General features: G+C 36.9%; 3 protein-coding genes across 4 annotated transcripts; all 3 read left to right on the top strand.

Moving 5' to 3' along the window:
* Positions 1-3,172: 3,172 nt before the first annotated feature.
* Positions 3,173-4,783, top strand: LOC136268925 (uncharacterized). Its single transcript, XM_066064401.1, has one exon. The coding sequence runs from the start codon at positions 3,317-3,319 to the stop codon at positions 4,628-4,630; it is 1,314 nt and encodes a 437-aa protein (XP_065920473.1). The 5' UTR covers positions 3,173-3,316; the 3' UTR covers positions 4,631-4,783.
* Positions 4,784-8,806: 4,023 nt separating this feature from the next.
* LOC136268983 (uncharacterized) lies at positions 8,807-10,447 on the top strand. 2 transcript variants are annotated; one of them, XM_066064453.1, is made up of 2 exons: positions 8,807-9,247; positions 9,299-10,447. In XM_066064453.1, exons 1-2 carry the CDS (start codon positions 8,951-8,953, stop codon positions 10,262-10,264), a joined length of 1,263 nt encoding a protein of 420 aa, XP_065920525.1. In that variant the 5' UTR covers positions 8,807-8,950; the 3' UTR covers positions 10,265-10,447. The 2 variants fall into 2 exon arrangements, with proteins under 2 accessions (XP_065920525.1, XP_065920524.1); XM_066064452.1 differs by having other exon boundaries at positions 8,807-10,447.
* A 5,359-nt stretch (positions 10,448-15,806) lies between these two features.
* LOC136268630 (uncharacterized) lies at positions 15,807-18,225 on the top strand. Its single transcript, XM_066064018.1, has one exon. The coding sequence runs from the start codon at positions 16,752-16,754 to the stop codon at positions 18,063-18,065; it is 1,314 nt and encodes a 437-aa protein (XP_065920090.1). The 5' UTR covers positions 15,807-16,751; the 3' UTR covers positions 18,066-18,225.
* The last annotated feature ends 606 nt before the right edge of the window (positions 18,226-18,831 follow it).

Below are 18,831 nucleotides of genomic sequence, written 5' to 3'. Positions count from 1 at the left end.
GTTGAGTGTGACTCTCCTATCAGTTCTGGAGTGTCATAAATTGACATGGTGCATGCATGTAGTCAGTTACATGCGGTATACATTTGAATTAATTTTAGTCACCATAACTGCATATAGACATGATATAGTTGCTGGACTTTTTAATTTTCTTCAATAAACTTACATACCGGTATACCCTTCATAGTCACTTGCTTACTAACACCTTGTCTGCTTACCTTTATTTATACCTAAATAAAAGGAATTAAGTTTGGCAGAAGGAAGTTTGGCAGAAGGAAGTTTGGCAAATTTGATGAGTAAGGGGGTGTTTCACCAAACTAAAACCCACCAAATCATTTGTCCAATACAAATCTGTATTAGTTGCCAACAATCAAGTTAACTACTGACCAACTAGGAAAGAATTTACAAGGCATGAGACATCTGCAGTCCTTAGACATTGAGTGGAAAGTTGACATCAACGGGGAGTTACTTATGTTAGTTGGTAACTTGAAGGAACTTGTAAACAAAATATGGGTAACAGATTTAGATTCTCAGATTTATACATTATTGGGTGGACTACTGGGTATCAGAGAAGTTTGTCCCACGGAATTTACATATTGTTATTACAAGTACTGGCTATTTCGATTCTTATGTAGACGCTTTGTGAGATTGTTAGCTTAGCTCAAACCCTAAATCACCACCTGATTGTAGTGGTCATGTTACACTTTACAGCACTCTGAAAGTTCCTCTCAATTTCTTTCCTCCTCTTCCAAAATTTCAATTAGATTTTGGTCAAACAGTCACTTCACAATTTGTGAAGGCTAGCAGTGTTGGTCTGAAGGGATTGGCGGATTATATTTTATTAGTAACTGATTGTGTTCATGGTGGTAAAAGTAACAAGTGAAGAACCTTTAACTGATGTTTCCAATATTTTGAATCATAGCATTGACAGTCTTGATTTTGTGATATCATTCACTGTATGTGATAGTTTGTTCTACTCCCAACACTTGGCACAGCTAGCTGTTGTATGTCCCAACCTTCAACGACTGAACCTAGACCATAACTGCATGTGGTCTGATCTGTTGTCCTTACAAAATTCCAGGCAGATGGGTGCATGCATGATGCAGGGTAACGTTTAAGGAACACTGAGCCCAATAGCCACTATAGTATAAATACAATAAATGCTTTCTGATTGGTTTTCATTACCCATGCATGAGTTGTGATTTCCATATATAGCTATATAGTTAGTTATCTATGGTTTGCAAAAGTGAACCAATAAATTTTGTACTGAGCATGCACCCTTATTAGTAGCTACACCCTCAGTAGTTGTGCCTACTGTTGCCACATCTCCATGCATAAATGCATCCAGCATTTATTGCAAGCTACCAATTCCCATCAGGTATACAATTATAAGATCCTGCACTGTTTCCTGCAGCATTTAGCGATGCCAACCATCCTTTTATGCTGTACATCACCATCAAGGGATTGAATAAACACAGATCTAGAATTCCAGAGATGATTATGACAGCCTGACAGGATATTTAGTGAGATATGAACCATTATGGATCCTGCCTGACAAATTTTCATATCAAAATATGATCAGGTAGCCTAATTATAAGACTGTAGTTTACTATAAGGTGTCTGTAATAAAGCTGGCATTTATCAAGCAATATATATATATATATATGTGAATATAGCTACTATTACAGGATGAGTGTATCAACATTCTCAAAATTCTATGAAACAATAGTCATAGCTATATCGTGCATGTCAATGTCAGTAGCCAAGTTAGTTTGCTGGCCACTTTTACACCCTTCTATTTCATTAATGCTATTAGTAGGACCTTTTTCTGTGTATTCATTTGTGCAACTACCCGAACTGTATCATATCCAGAATACAAGAAACACTGGACTGCATACTTTGGCAAAGACGGCTCTCAGTAGCTATAAAAATTGAATTTTAATTGATGTCAGATTACAGTGAATGCCCATTAGTTGTATAGTTACAATGTTGGAATCTCACTTGTTTCAAAGTTATTTTTGTGATCCCTACTAGATTTCATTCTCTGCATCATTCCATCTTCATCCACTACACCTCATGCAGCAGCCAACACATGGAATGTTGTGATTGTTCTATTAGAGTATTTAGGTACTGTGGAAAGAGTGTCATAGTTCTATCAAAACATCCCGGCCATGCCCAAAGTTGATTTGTATATTATCTATCACTCGCCCTCGGGCGCTGCGCGCCCTCGGGCATCATGCGTACATATCAGGCAATGCACTCCTTACAGCATTACAACCATTACATACATACATACATATACATACATACATATACATACATACGTATTGTATAATTGTATGTATGTATGTCTTTTAAAATTTTTTCTTTTACTCCTACCACAACCACTTGGTACTATCACCTCATCTGTACATGGTAGTGTGTTTCTGAGGCCGGACTCACCACACTTAATGTTATTAGCTTTGCAATTATACACATTGTTTTTATCAGTAATGATATATATTTCAGTTGAGCTCAGCTACCTCAGAGACTTTGCAAACTTTATTGACATTAGGCTCTAGACTGGTTAAAATATCCTGGCCTCAGTGAATACTCATTTGTGTTTATGTACTTATATAGATGCACTTATTATAGTATCTAAATAGTCACAGTAACAAGCCTTCAAAGGGACTGTTACCTTTGCTAATAATAAGCCATCATGTAATGTATTCTGTGAAATGAGTTAGCTAATTATTGTAGTAGCCATTTCTAACACTTACACCACACGCTACATATAGCTACCTGCACATGTTTACTTACTCGGTAGTGATGTGGTCTTCTAGGAAGATCAATTATGATACATTCATCATTGTGAAGTCATAATAAAACTATACTGAATGTTTTAAGAGTCAGTGGTCCATATACTAAACTGTGAATCACATCAATATAATATTTTCAACAAAGTATTCAAGACAACTGCTGTTATACCTTGATTTCAAGATCTTCATGTTTTCCCTGTCTACACAAAGTCATTAGCTATACAATCCATCGCCTAATCCATCGCCTATTAAATTACACCCACACATTGTATGGTTTTTATTACTTAAATTACGGGAACTGATCTAGTGTGACATCACCACTCTAGCTAACATTTAAGGGTCCACAAATACTTTTCTTATCAGTTGTTAAACTGTTATAGACGGCATAAACAGTGCATGTATAGTTAGGGATTGTACCTTAGTACTGTAGTTGTTAGGACAGTTACTCTACTAGTAGAGGAACAGTTTGTTGAAAAGGTTAAGTTGTAGATCAGTAAGAAAAGATATAGCTAGCTACTAAAATGGGCTGTTGTTGTTGTTGTGCCTTCGGAACAACAGAGAACACAGAAACTTGTATAGTAGCCAAGAATGTGTCTCATTTTGTTGGTAAATGGCTGTCTTCTGATCAAGCTATTATGAACCAGTGGCTACAACAACAAATTGAAGAAGTTGACAGAAAAACTTCTCCTGACCCACTAGATCCTAGTGTAGAAAGTTTCAAAAACACTATTGAAAGCAATGCTGAACTTTTGATGTTTTTTAATCAAATGTTTACTGAGTCACCAAAAAAACAAAAGAGGAAGAATGGAACTCCCCAGGTTAGAAATTACCATGACATGCTAACACTTATCAACCATGTTTTAAAGAAGTCTCCGGAATTTAATGATAGTACTACACTGGTAACATTTCCCATCACTGTAATACTGACTAAACCAATGGAGACAATTGGTGGTTATGCGGCTTTCTTAAACCCTAACGTAAACAGCCATATCAAAGACATCTTAAACACATGGGGAAGATATTTACAATCACCAGCATCTTGTTACATTTTGAATACAGATAAATGGCTTAGCGCTAAAGCTTTGGAGAAAATGGGAGGAAATTTTGAAGATGACTTTGTTTGTGACCCTAGCAAGCCGCATTATGGATTTACCTCTTGGGATGATTTCTTCACCAGACAATTTCGACCAAATGTTCGTCCTGTTGCCTCTCCGGATGATAATAAAGTTATTGCCAATGCATGTGAATCAAATCCATTTAGGGTTGAAAAGAATGTTACAAAACAGGGAAAATTTTGGATAAAAGGCCAACCATACAATATAAAATTTTTGTTAGCAGATGATCCACTTGTTGACAGCTTTGTAGGAGGTACTGTGTACCAAGGTCTTCTGAGGGTCTTTTATTATCACCGATGGCACAGCCCTGTAGATGGCAAAATTGTCAAGGCATTTGTTGCAGACGGCACTTATTATTCTTGTCCTCTGTCAAATGGTGGCAATGAGTACTCTGTTGTTTCTGACAATTTCCAAGGTTACCTTGCAGAAGTCGCAACAAGGGCCATAATATTCATTGAAGCAGACAATCCTTATATAGGCTTGATGTGTTTCATTGCTGTTGGCATGCAAGAAGTATCGTCTTGTGAGATAACAGTCAAAGAAGGACAGAAGGTCAAGAAAGGTCAACAGCTGGGAACATTTCACTTTGGAGGTTCTTCCCATTGTCTTGTTTTTCGACCTGGTGTAGAACTTGTGTTTGACTTTCATGGCTATAAACCAGGCCAAATTACTACAAGTGGAATAAAGATTAACTCCAGAATTGCTACTGTACCAAAGTGACACATACATATACATTTATCAAATAACATGCATGTCTACTGATAATCACTTATTTTCTATTATGTTGGTTCATGATGTCATCTGATGGAGTACCATGTGGTATCAGTAACAAATTACCCATGTTTTTCATTGAATGTAATATTCTAAGAAAGTATATACATATCACAGCAGACTGTACATCTATAACTACCCCCAGGGTATACATGTAGTTTTTATCACTGCATGATTTCAGGCTAGGAACTGACTATGTGATGTCACTAGCTATACCTTATACTTTTGTCAGTTGTTCTAATACCAGGGATGAATTCAAGAGCTAGAACAGGAGGGGACCAGGGACTAAATCATTTTTGTATACAATACGATAGGTTAATCATACCAATGTAAATTTTAGTGATCTGGCTAGGTGATCATATTTAAACACAAGTATATATTGCAATGACCTTATATAGAGTACCCAACTTCTCCTAGTGTCTCCATTAAATTGTGTTTGTTGGGGGATATTCCACAGGCCAACCTAAGAGGGAAAGATTTTACCCATAAGCAGTAGCTTGTTTTAGTATGCTACAGTACCATGTAATGTTTCATGCGATGATGGAATGATTCAAATCACAACATGTTCAATCTTTAAGTTATGAAACAGCCTTCAACTAATGGTACTTCTTGCCTATAGCATAATGCCACATACATAACATAGAACACCAATTGACTATACACATAAAAGAGAAGTCATGTGATCATTGTAATCAAGTGGTAGTTATATACATTTCAGTATGTGATATCATGCAGTAACCGCTCACCTCACCACATCAAGTGCATGTTTGTTCATTGGAAATGTGTTTTCTAAGAAGATCAATTAGAATCTAACCATGTAACTACATACCAAATGCCTCAAGAGATCATCTACAGAAAACCATATATGCATATAGACAGTTTGTAATAATATTTACATATGCTTCATGGTATTTGATCTTCATGTTTACCCTGTGCTTACTGGCTATTAAATTCCAGTTGTATGATATCACTGTGCATTCAATCACTGAAACTGGTTGAGTGTGACTCTCCTATCAGTTCTGGAGTGTCATAAATTGACATGGTGCATGCATGTAGTCAGTTACATGCGGTATACATTTGAATTAATTTTAGTCACCATAACTGCATATAGACATGATATAGTTGCTGGACTTTTTAATTTTCTTCAATAAACTTACATACCGGTATACCCTTCATAGTCACTTGCTTACTAACACCTTGTCTGCTTCCCTTTATTTATACCTAAATAAAAGGAATTAAGTTTGGCAGAAGGAAGTTTGGCAAATTTGATGAGAAAGGGGGTGTTTCACCAAACTAAAACCCACCAAATCATTTGTCCAATACAAATCTGTATTAGTTGCCAACAATCAAGTTAACTGCTGACCAACTAGGAAAGATTTTTAAGGCATGAGACATCTGCAGTCCTTAGACATTGAGTGGAAAGTTGACATCAACGGGGAGTTACTTTTGTTAGTTGGTAACTTGAAGGAACTTGTAATCAAAATATGGGTAACAGATTTAGATTCTCAGATTTATACATTATTGGGTGGACTACTGGGTATCAGAGAAGTTTGTCCCACGGAATTTACATATTGTTATTACAAGTACTGGCTATTTCGATTCTTCTATAGACGCTTTGTGAGATTGTTGGCTTAGCTCAAACCCTAAATCACCACCTGATTGTAGTAGTCATGTTACACTTTACAGCACTCTGAAAGTTCCTCTCAATTTCTTTCCTCCTCTTCCAAAATTTCAATTAGATTTTGGTCAAGCAGTCACTTCACAATTTGTGAAGGCTAGCAGTGTTGGTCTGAAGGGATTGGCGGATTATATTTTATTAGTAACTGATTGTGTTCATGGTGGTAAAAGTAACAAGTGAAGAACCTTTAACTGATGTTTCCAATATTTTGAATCATAGCATTGACAGTCTTGATTTTGTGATATCATTCACTGTATGTGATAGTTTGTTCTGCTCCCAACACTTGGCACAGCTAGCTGTTGTATGTCCCAACCTTCAATGACTGAACCTAGACCATAACTGCATGTGGTCTGATCTGTTGTCGTTATAAAATTCCAGGCAGATGGGTGCATGCATGATGCAGGGTAACGTTTAAGGAACACTGAGCCCAGTAGCCACTATAGTATAAATACAATACATGCTTTCTGATTGGTTTTCATTACCCATGCATGAGTTGTGATTTCCATATATAGCTATATAGTTAGTTATTTATGGTTTGCAAAAGTGAACCAATAAATTTTGTACTGAGCATGCACCCTTATTAGTAGCTACACCCTCAGTAGTTGTGCCTACTGTTGCCACATCTCCATGCATACATGCATCCAGCATTTATTGCAAGCTACCAATTCCCATCAGGTATACAATTATAAGATCCTGCACTGTTTCCTGCAGCATTTAGCGCTGCCAACCATCCTTTTATACTGTACATCACCATCAAGGGATTGAATAAACACAAATCTAGAATTCCAGAGATGATTATGACAGCCTGACAGGATATTTAGTGAGATATGAACCATTATGGATCCTGCCTGACAAATTTTCATATCAAAATACAATCAGGTAGCCTCATTATAAGACTGTAGTTTACTATAAGGTGTCTGTAATAAAGCTGGCATTTATCAAGCAATATATATATATAGCTACTATTACAGGATGAGTGTATCAACATTCTCAAAATTCTATGAAACAATAGTCATAGCTATATCGTGCATGTCAATGTCACTAGCCAAGTTAGTTTGCTGGCCACTTTTACACCCTTCTATTTCATTAATGCTATTAGTAGGACCTTTTTCTGTGTATTCATTTGTGCAACTACCCGAACTGTATCATATCCAGAATACAAGAAACACTGGACTGCATACTTTGGCAAAGACGGCTCCCAGTAGCTATAAAAATTGAATTTTAATTGATGTCAGATTACAGTGAATGCCCTTTAGTTGTATAGTTACAATGTTGGAATCTCACTTGTTTCAAAGTTATTTCTGTGATCCCTACTAGATTTCATTCTCTGCATCATTCCATCTTCATCCACTACACCTCATGCAGCAGCCAACACATGGAATGTTGTGATTGTTCTATTAGAGTATTTAGGTACTGTGGAAAGAGTGTCATAGTTCTATCAAAACATCCCGGCCATGCCCAAAGTTGATTTGTATATTATCTATTACTCGCCCTCGGGCGCTGCGCGCCCTCGGGCATCGTGCGTACATATCAGGCAATGCACTTCTTACAGCATTACAACCATTACATACATACATACATATACATACATACATATACATACATACATACGTATTGTATAATTGTATGTATGTATGTCTTTTAAAATTTTTTCTTTTACTCCTACCACAACCACTTGGTACTATCACCTCATCTGTACATGGTAGTGTGTTTCTGAGGCCGGACTCACCACACTTAATGTTATTAGCTTTGCAATTATACACATTGTTTTTATCAGTAATGATATATATTTCAGTTGAGCTCAGCTACCTCAGAGACTTTGCAAACTTTATTGACATTAGGCTCTAGACTGGTTAAAATATCCTGGCCTCAGTGAATACTCATTTGTGTTTATGTACTTATATAGATGCACTTATTATAGTATCTAAATAGTCACAGTAACAAGCCTTCAAAGGGACTGTTACCTTTGCTAATAATAAGCCATCATGTAATGTATTCTGTGAAATGAGTTAGCTAATTATTGTAGTAGCCATTTCTAACACTTACACCACACGCTACATATAGCTACCTGCACATGTTTACTTACTCGGTAGTGATGTGGTCTTCTAGGAAGATCAATTATGGTACATTCATCATTGAAGTCATAATAAAACTATACTGAATGTTTTAGAGTCAGTGGTCCATATACTAAACCGTGAATCACATCAATATAATATTTTCAACAAAGTATTCAAGACAACTGCTGTTATACCTTGACTTCAAGATCTTCATGTTTTCCCTGTCTACACAAAGTCATTAGCTATACAATCCATCGCCTATTAAATTACACCCACACATTGTATGGTTTTTATTACTTAAATTACGGGAACTGATCTAGTGTGACATCACCACTCTAGCTAACATTTAAGGGTCCACAAATACTTTTCTTATCAGTTGTTAAACTGTTATAGACGGCATAAACAGTGCATGTATAGTTAGGGATTGTACCTTAGTACTGTAGTTGTTAGGACAGTTACTCTACTAGTAGAGGAACAGTTTGTTGAAAAGGTTAAGTTGTAGATCAGTAAGAAAAGATATAGCTAGCTACTAAAATGGGCTGTTGTTGTTGTTGTGCCTTCGGAACAACAGAGAACACAGAAACTTGTATAGTAGCCAAGAATGTGTCTCATTTTGTTGGTAAATGGCTGTCTTCTGATCAAGCTATTATGAACCAGTGGCTACAACAACAAATTGAAGAAGTTGACAGAAAAACTTCTCCTGACCCACTAGATCCTAGTGTAGAAAGTTTCAAAAACACTATTGAAAGCAATGCTGAACTTTTGATGTTTTTTAATCAAATGTTTACTGAGTCACCAAAAAAACAAAAGAGGAAGAATGGAACTCCCCAGGTTAGAAATTACCATCACATGCTAACACTTATCAACCATGTTTTAAAGAAGTCTCCGGAATTTAATGACAGTACTACACTGGTAACATTTCCCATCACTGTAATACTGACTAAACCAATGGAGACAATTGGTGGGTATGCGGCTTTCTTAAACCCTAACGTAAACAGCCATATCAAAGACATCTTAAACACATGGGGAAGATATTTACAATCACCAGCATCTTGTTACATTTTGAATACGGATAAATGGCTTAGCGCTAAAGCCTTAGAGAAAATGGGAGGAAATTTTGAAGATGACTTTGTTTGTGACCCTAGCAAGCCGCATTATGGATTTACCTCTTGGGATGATTTCTTCACCAGACAATTTCGACCAAATGTTCGTCCTGTTGCCTCTCCGGATGATAATAAAGTTATTGCCAATGCATGTGAATCAAATCCATTTAGGGTTGAAAAGAATGTTACAAAACAGGGCAAATTTTGGATAAAAGGCCAACCATACAATATAAAATTTTTGTTAGCAGACGATCCACTTGTTGACAGCTTTGTAGGAGGTACTGTGTACCAAGGTCTTCTGAGGGTCTTTTATTATCACCGATGGCACAGCCCTGTAGATGGCAAAATTGTCAAGGCATTTGTTGCAGACGGCACTTATTATTCTTGTCCTCTGTCAAATGGTGGCAATGAGTACTCTGTTGTTTCTGACAATTTCCAAGGTTACCTTGCAGAAGTCGCAACAAGGGCCATAATATTCATTGAAGCAGACAATCCTTATATAGGGTTGATGTGTTTCATTGCTGTTGGCATGCAAGAAGTATCGTCTTGTGAAATAACAGTCGAAGAAGGACAGAAGGTGAAGAAAGGTCAGCAGCTGGGAACATTTCACTTTGGAGGTTCTTCCCATTGTCTTGTTTTTCGACCTGGTATAGAACTTGTGTTTGACTTTCATGGCTATAAACCAGGCCAAATTACTACAAGTGGAATAAAGATTAACTCCAGAATTGCTACTGTACCAAAGTGACACATACATATACACGTATCAAATAACATGCATTTATGATTACTGATAATCTATTATGTTAGTTCATGATGTCATCTGATATAATAGCCACTAAATATAATAGGTGGTTATGCATGTGATATCAGACCACATCAGTAACATGTTTTTTCATTGAATGTGTATTCTAAGAAAGTATACATAGTACAGCAGACCGTACATCTATAACTACCCCAGGGTATAAGTGTAGTTTCTATTGCAGCATGATTTCAGGCTATAGGAACTGATTATGTGATGTCACTAGCTATACCTTATACTTTTGTCAGTTGTTCTATATATACCGCACAGGGATGAGTTCAGGAGCTAGAACAGGCAGCTGCACACATGCACAGGACTATACAATACACATGAAGTTATTAGGTTGATGCTGATGTAAATTTTAGTGATCTGGCTAGGTGATTATATTTATTCACACAGGTATTGCCGCAATGGCCTTACATAGAGTACCCAACTGCTGCTAGTGTCTCCATTAAATTGTGTTTGTTGAGGGATATTCCACAAGCTAAACTAAGAGGGAAAGATCTCCACTAGTATTAACTCTTGATTTTACCCATAAGCAGTAGCTAGTTTTATGGTCTTGCCAGCCAGACTGCATGTACATGTATTTTTTGATCTTGACAAGAGAGAAAAAGCACAGTCTAACTGGTAATAGTCTCATGCTACCATGCACTGTTATTGGTTAGGTAGGAGATTGAAATGTGTACCCATATAGCTATTAATTTATTGCACAGCTGTACGTATATGCATGAAGTTCTTATATAACAGCTATCCATGTATGCTACAGTACCATGTAATGTTTTTGTGCAATGATGGAATGGTTCGAATCACAACATGTTCAATCTTTAACTTATGAAATAGCCATCAACTAATGGTACTTCTTGCCTATAGCATAATGCCACATACATAATACAGAACACCAATTGACTATCCACATAAAAGAGAAGCCATGTAACCAAGTTTAGCAGTAGTTACTACTTCTTGATTACACAGTATGTGATATCATGCAGTAACCGCTCACCTCACCACATCAGTGCATGTTTGTTTATTGGAAAAGTGGTTTTCTAAGAAGATCTATATATTAGAGATTAAGCATTAAAGTCATAAAACTACATCTATAGACAGTTTGTAACAATATTTACATATGTTTCATGATATTTGATATTCATGTTTACCCTGTGCTTACTGGCTATTAAATTCCAATTGTATGATATCACTGTGCATTCAATCACTGAAGCTGGTTGAGTGTGACTCTCCTATCAGATCTGAACAAAGCAACTTGACATTATGCTACCATTAAAATAGCCAGAACTTCAAGCAGGGGCAGATCCAGGAGCTGACAATGAGAGGGGCACAAACAGGCTAAGTTGTAGGTGGTTGGAGAGAGCCAGATTCTCTTGTCAGTTGCTACATTTTTAAAGCAGCAAATAATCACCTCTTAATAGTGTCTCACTGTTGATTTTTTTTTCCATTTTGGCTTTTGCAGATGGTTGTGAAATCCTAAAAGCTGTTTAAAAGGCTCTGAATGTCTTAAGCAACAGCAACATGATAATTATTTTGAGAGGCACTTAGTACGCATGAAGGTGCTGGGTGACAATTTCACAGCTAGTTTGGTTTCGGCTGAATTTGTAATAACTGCTAGCAAGAGTAAATAATAGAGAGACTCTTGCTACTAGTAAACGTGCATATTTTCATGAGTTTTATAAACTGATCTTGGCCTGCCAAAGTTTAGTATTTTAATCAGAACTGGCTGGCTCCTCCACAACTACAAGGTGAGGGGGGGGGGGGGGGGGGGAATTTGCTCCAAATGCCCCATCCTGGACCCGCCATTGTCAAGTGTATCACAAAGAAATGACTGAAATGTACATCCTGCCACATATTGATGAGACATTTGACTAAGACACTGAGCACTGGGGTGCGGGTTATAGCCAAGCACCCACCATGTATAACTGCATGATTTGTAACAGTTTTATAATTTTCACTCCTTTATACTTGTCACTCAAAATTCAAAATCAATTCCAGATTCAATAGGAGGATTTCTCTGCGGAAGCATTCCTCAAACCCTCTAGCAAGGGCATGCGTGTGCTTTGTACACTAACCGGCCGGCAATTACACTTTGATCAACCCCCACTTCATATTTTAAATTTGCTACTTAGTGTGGTAATGCTTGCAACATGAACGATCAAACCTAAACCAACCAGCCATCCCCTTGATCATGCAGTGCCTGTTTATAGTTTACTTAATTAATTGTTTTTGCACTTCTAACTGATGATGGTGTACACAAGCAATCTATTTCACCTTTTGAGTGATCAAGTTTTCCACCGACCATCACTCAAAAAAATGTAGCCACGAGACTAGAGACTAGCTGCATCCTAAGGGTGTACAAAAGTGCCTAGTTCTGGAATGTTTATTGGATGACTCAGCCATAGTGGAAAACACTGCTAATTATCTGAATAAAACAAAACCCACAATTAAACTTTTGTAACTGGAGATGCAACCCACAATCGAAACCTGTTCTTGGAAGAACTCTTGAGGAAAAGGAAGCTATGCTCTCCTGGAACAGAGTTGAACGATAGGTATAGTTACTTAGACGTTATCTGTTTTGGTAGTGATGCATAGTTCCTGAAATAAGTCTGCTTTTGATACACATAGAGGATTTAGGGTTTTATTGGCCAAGTACTAACTTAGAAAGGATCCCACCACCAAATCCGCCCCTGGGAAGGCTTGAATAAGTGTCACTATAATGTCTATATAGGGCAATTATATATCCTCCATGCACTGTCCTTTAGATCCATGCATGTACTCCTTGGCTTCTCTATTAGAGGTGTCAGAGATGAGCATTGCAGCCGTACAAACAGTGGTTTATGCACCTTTAAGGGTTAATATGGCAACAATCACACAAAGACATCTGGTGTTGTTTGCTTTGAAGCCAGCTGGCTCTACGCTGATGCAACTTGTTCTGGTTGGAAACACTTATTGTCAAGAGAGTGTAAACAAATACTGTAACATTGCATCCGATTGATACACTGAAGACTCGACTGCAGAGCAGAGCTGGTTTCATTCACTTCATATAATTATGATTATATGATTATGATTAAATATGGGTAAAGGCAAAGCCTGTATACTCAATCAATGCATTATACAAAAGTAAATCTAAAATCTAATAAATAATTATCTAACAGCGATTTAAAAGTGTTAATTGAAGTACTTTCTACAACAGAGGTTGGTAAACTGTTCCAATCATTAATCACTCTGTTCATAAAGTAATTAGATCTGCATAACAATCTTGAATGTTGCTTGAACAATTGAACTGGTGCCCCCTGGTAGTAGTAGTGGAGTAGGTGTATAGATTAGTAAAGTCAGAGCTGAAGTAGTCATTAAGAATTTTGTGTAGAAAAATTAAATCACCTCTCTGGCATCTATACAACAGTGATGGTAAGGATAGTATTGACAGCCTCTCAGTATAGGATTTGTCATGTAATGATGGGAGGAGACGGGTAGCTCGACATTGTACCTTTTCAACCTTTCTCTGATCAAGGGTAAATAGTGGTCCCCAAATGGCATTACCGTATTCCAAGATGGGTCGAACTAGTGTGGTAAACAACTTAATGTACCGAGCAAGATAAGACAATCATTGTTACATTGCTTGTTTCCCATCATCCAATGGAATAAAAACTGATGTGGGCATGAGGTGATTATTGATTGGAACAGTTTACCTCCTACATTAAGTGGACTTGATTGTCTGTCACTCTTTAAATCCACTTTTAAACAATTGTATTGTGTTTGTATTGGTATTTGTTGTGTCACATTCATTGTTTGTTGTTGTTTGTCTTTGTTCTTGTACTCTTTGGTGTTATGTTGTTTGTAGTGTAGCTAGCTAATATTGTAATTGGGCACTGCTGAAAACCAGTTCTTTGAACTAATGAAGTCACCCATAATCATTAAATCATAATACAGTTGACTCTTGTCATTTCAGTCTCTGACTGCTCTATTAGAGTATCTCAATCTTGAAGGCCACCAGGACTGTACACTCATGCATCCTGTTGAACAAGAGTGGAGGGACTTCCACCCTTCTGCTATGTTTATATACATAGCTAATGCATTTACCGTAAAACTTGGGTTACTCTGTGCCTCTTTTTATCATGTAATTTTATAGTGCATTCATGTGATCTATAATCAAAATTTGATGCCGCTACCTAAAAAATTGATGTGAGCGGTGACGGGAAACAAAGAATTTAATAATGATGGCCTAACAGCACACTTCATCACTACTCAACATACTACAGCATTAGTAAAAGTGAAGTGAACAGTGAGTAGCTATCATTACAGGCATATATATTATATATATACATATTTACAAAGCTACTTACAGATATTTAGCCCATGTATTGTGCACTACATTCTATACTTTCACATATGTATATATAGCAAATATTTAACGTTGTATGGCAGGTGCAACAGGTTCACACTACCACATTACAGTATACTGTATTAATATGTAGCTAGGTGGCTGCTTTAGATAGGTGGTAGTATATAAATAAGTAGGAATTTAAAGTTGGTCTTTTAGAGAGGTGGCTATATACAGGTGGTTGAAGACAGTTTGTCTAACTTTGACATGCACAATTATATGTATATGCATACACACAGTCTAATGTTATGTCCCTTCATGTATATCAGTAATTAGTTAATCTATTAGAATGACCTCCTTTGGTTGAACCCTTGATCCAACAAATGGAGTTGTGGGCCATTACCAACAGCACAGGACAGTATATGAATTGCAGTATCACTTTATCTACCTACATACGTTCTATTATGAATTTATCAGTGTCTCCCTTCTAATAACCCTTATCCATTCCACAAACTTTCTGGTGTCTTATTCTGTTATTACAGCATAACACCCACTATTGTCACACAGAAAATCATAACCAGGGGGAGTGACACCCAGGGTAATACTTGTAGAGAAGATACTCTAATAAAGTAGTCAATCATTCTAATTAGAATGTCAATTTTATATTTCTGGTATACAAATTCTACTGCTTAACTAGTCAAAGTTGTGCCCCCCCCCCCCCCCCCCCCCCTCACACACACACACACTTTGGCCTGCTTCATCCATACACTGACACCATCTTGTGAGCTCTAGATAGTTCAGTTGAACATTCATCTCGAGTCCACCAAAAATAGTTATATTACTCATTGCTCCATGTCACAGTATACACAACGCAAAGACTAGTAAGCCACTGAGTTTGTGGGTTCCGGTCACAGATGTCCTTACAAGAGGTGACAGCTTCTACTCCTTCAGTTTTTCAATGCCATAATATATACTTGGTGTAAAGGGTTATGAGCAATATTACCAGGTTGTGAGTTGGCTAATGAATGAGAAAAGGAGAAATAGAAATTCTCCAACTTTATACCACTGGTGTACAGCATGTTGTATGTACGTACGTATGTATGTATGTATGTATAATGTATGTATGTATGTATGTAATGTATGTAATGTATGTCTTTTAAAACTTCTTCTTTTACTCCTACCACAACCACTTGGTACTATCACCTCATCTGTACATGGTAGTATGTTTCTGAGGCCGGACTCACCACACTTAATGTTATTAGCTTTGCAACTATACGCATTGTTTTCACCAGTAATGATGTATATTTCAGTTGAGCTCAGCTATCTCAGAGACTTTGCAAACTTTATTGACATTAAATGTCCAGGAATAGGCTCTAGGCTGATTAAAATATCCTGGCCTCAGTGAATACTCATTTGTGTTTATGTACTTATATAGATGCACTTATTTATAGTATCTAAATAGTCACAGTAACAAGCCTTCAAAGGAACTGTTACCTCTGTTAATGATAAGTCATCATGTAATGTATTCTGTGTAATGAGTTAACCAATTATTGTGGTAGCCAGTACTAGCACTTACACCACACGCTACATAGCTACCTGCACATGTTTGCTTACTCAATGATGTGGTCTTCTAGGAAGATCAATTATGGTACATTCAACATTGAAGTCATAATAAAACTATACTGAATGTTTTAGAGTCAGTGGTACATATACTAAACTGTGAATCACTATTTTCAGCAAAGTATTCAAGACAACAGCTGCTATACCTTGACTTCAAGGTCTTCAGGTTTTCCTTGTGTACATAAAGTCATTAGCTATATAATTCATTGCCTATAAATCACACCCACACATTGTATGGCTTTTATTACTTAATTTAAGGGAACTGATCGAGTGTGACATCACCACTCTAGCTAATATTTTATGGGTGCACAAATACTTCTCTTATCAGTTGTTAAACTGTCATAGACGGCATAAACAGTGCATATATAGTTAGGGATTGTACCTTAGTACTATAGTTGCTAGGACAGTTACTCTACTAGTAGAGGAACAGTTTGTTGAAAGGGTTAAGTGGTAGATCAGTAAGAAAAGATATAGCTAGCTACTAAAATGGGCTGTTGTTGTTGTTGTGCCTTCGGAACAACAGAGAGCACAGAAACTTGTATAGCAGTCAAGAATGTGTCTCATTTTGTTGGCAAGTGGCTGTCTTCTGATCAAGCTATTATGAACCAGTGGCTACAACAACAAATTGAAGAAGTTGACAGAAAAACTTCTTCTGACCCACTAGATCCTAGTGTAGAAAGCTTCAAAAACACTATTGAAAGCAATGCTGAACTTTTGATGTTTTTTAATCAAATGTTTACTGAGTCACCAAAAAAACAAAAGAGGAAGAATGGAACTCCCCAAGTTAGAAATTACCATGACATGCTAACACTTATCAACCATGTTTTAAAGAAGTCTCCGGAATTTAATGATAGTACTACACTGGTAACATTTCCAATCACTGTAATACTGACTAAACCAATGGAGACAATTGGTGGTTATGCGGCTTTCTTAAACCCTAACGTAAACAGCCATATCAAAGACATCTTAAACACATGGGGAAGATATTTACAATCACCAGCATCTTGTTACATTTTGAATACGGATAAATGGCTTAGCGCTAAAGCCTTGGAGAAAATGGGAGGAAATTTTGAAGATGACTTTGTTTGTGACCCTAGCAAGCCGCATTATGGATTTACCTCTTGGGATGATTTCTTCACCAGACAATTTCGACCAAATGTTCGTCCTGTTGCCTCTCCGGATGATAATAAAGTTATTGCCAATGCATGTGAATCAAATCCATTTAGAGTTGAAAAGAATGTTACAAAACAGGGCAAATTTTGGATAAAAGGCCAACCATACAATATAAAATTTTTGTTAGCAGATGATCCACTTGTTGACAGCTTTGTAGGAGGTACTGTGTACCAAGGTCTTCTGAGGGTCTTTTATTATCACCGATGGCACAGCCCTGTAGATGGCAAAATTGTCAAGGCATTTGTTGCAGACGGCACTTATTATTCTTGTCCTCTGTCAAATGGTGGCAATGAGTACTCTGTTGTTTCTGACAATTTCCAAGGTTACCTTGCAGAAGTCGCAACAAGGGCCATAATATTCATTGAAGCAGACAATCCTTATATAGGCTTGATGTGTTTCATTGCTGTTGGCATGCAAGAAGTATCGTCTTGTGAGATAACAGTCAAAGAAGGACAGAAGGTCAAGAAAGGTCAACAGCTGGGAACATTTCACTTTGGAGGTTCTTCCCATTGTCTTGTTTTTCGACCTGGTGTAGAACTTGTGTTTGACTTTCATGGCTATAAACCAGGCCAAATTACTACAAGTGGAATAAAGATTAACTCCAGAATTGCTACTGTACCAAAGTGACACATACATATACATGTATCAAATAACATGCATGTCTACTGATAATCACTTATTTTCTATTATGTTGGTTCATGATGTCATCTGATGGAGTACCATGTGGTATCAATAACAAATTACCCATGTTTTTCATTGAATGTAATATTCTAAGAAAGTATATACATATCACAGCAGACTGTACATCTATAACTACCCCCAGGGTATACATGTAGTTTTTACCACTGCATGATTTCAGGCTAGGAACTGACTATGTGATGTCACTACCTTATACTTTTGTCAGTTGTTCTATACCAGGGATGAATTCAAGAGCTAGAACAGGAGGGGACCAGGGACTAAATCTTTTTTGTATACAATACGATAGGTTAATCATACCAATGTAAATTTTAGTGATCTGGCTAGGTGATTATATTTAAACACAAGTATATATTGCAATGACCTTATATAGAGTACCCAACTTCTCCTAGTGTCTCCATTAAATTGTGTTTGTTGGGGGATATTCCACAGGCCAACCTAAGAGGGAAAGATTTTACCCATAAGCAGTAGCTTGTTTTAGTATGCTACAGTACCATGTAATGTTTCATGCAATGATGGAATGATTCAAATCACAACATGTTCAATCTTTAAGTTATGAAACAGCCTTCAACTAATGGTACTTCTTGCCTATAGCATAATGCCACATACATAACATAGAACACCAATTGACTATACACATAAAAGAGAAGTCATGTGATCATTGTAATCAAGTGGTAGTTATATACGTTTCAGTATG

This window comes from Dysidea avara, chromosome 10 (assembly GCF_963678975.1).
Source record: "Dysidea avara chromosome 10, odDysAvar1.4, whole genome shotgun sequence".
NCBI classification, from domain to species: domain Eukaryota; kingdom Metazoa; phylum Porifera; class Demospongiae; order Dictyoceratida; family Dysideidae; genus Dysidea; species Dysidea avara.
This window is presented reverse-complemented; position numbering and strand designations above follow the sequence as displayed.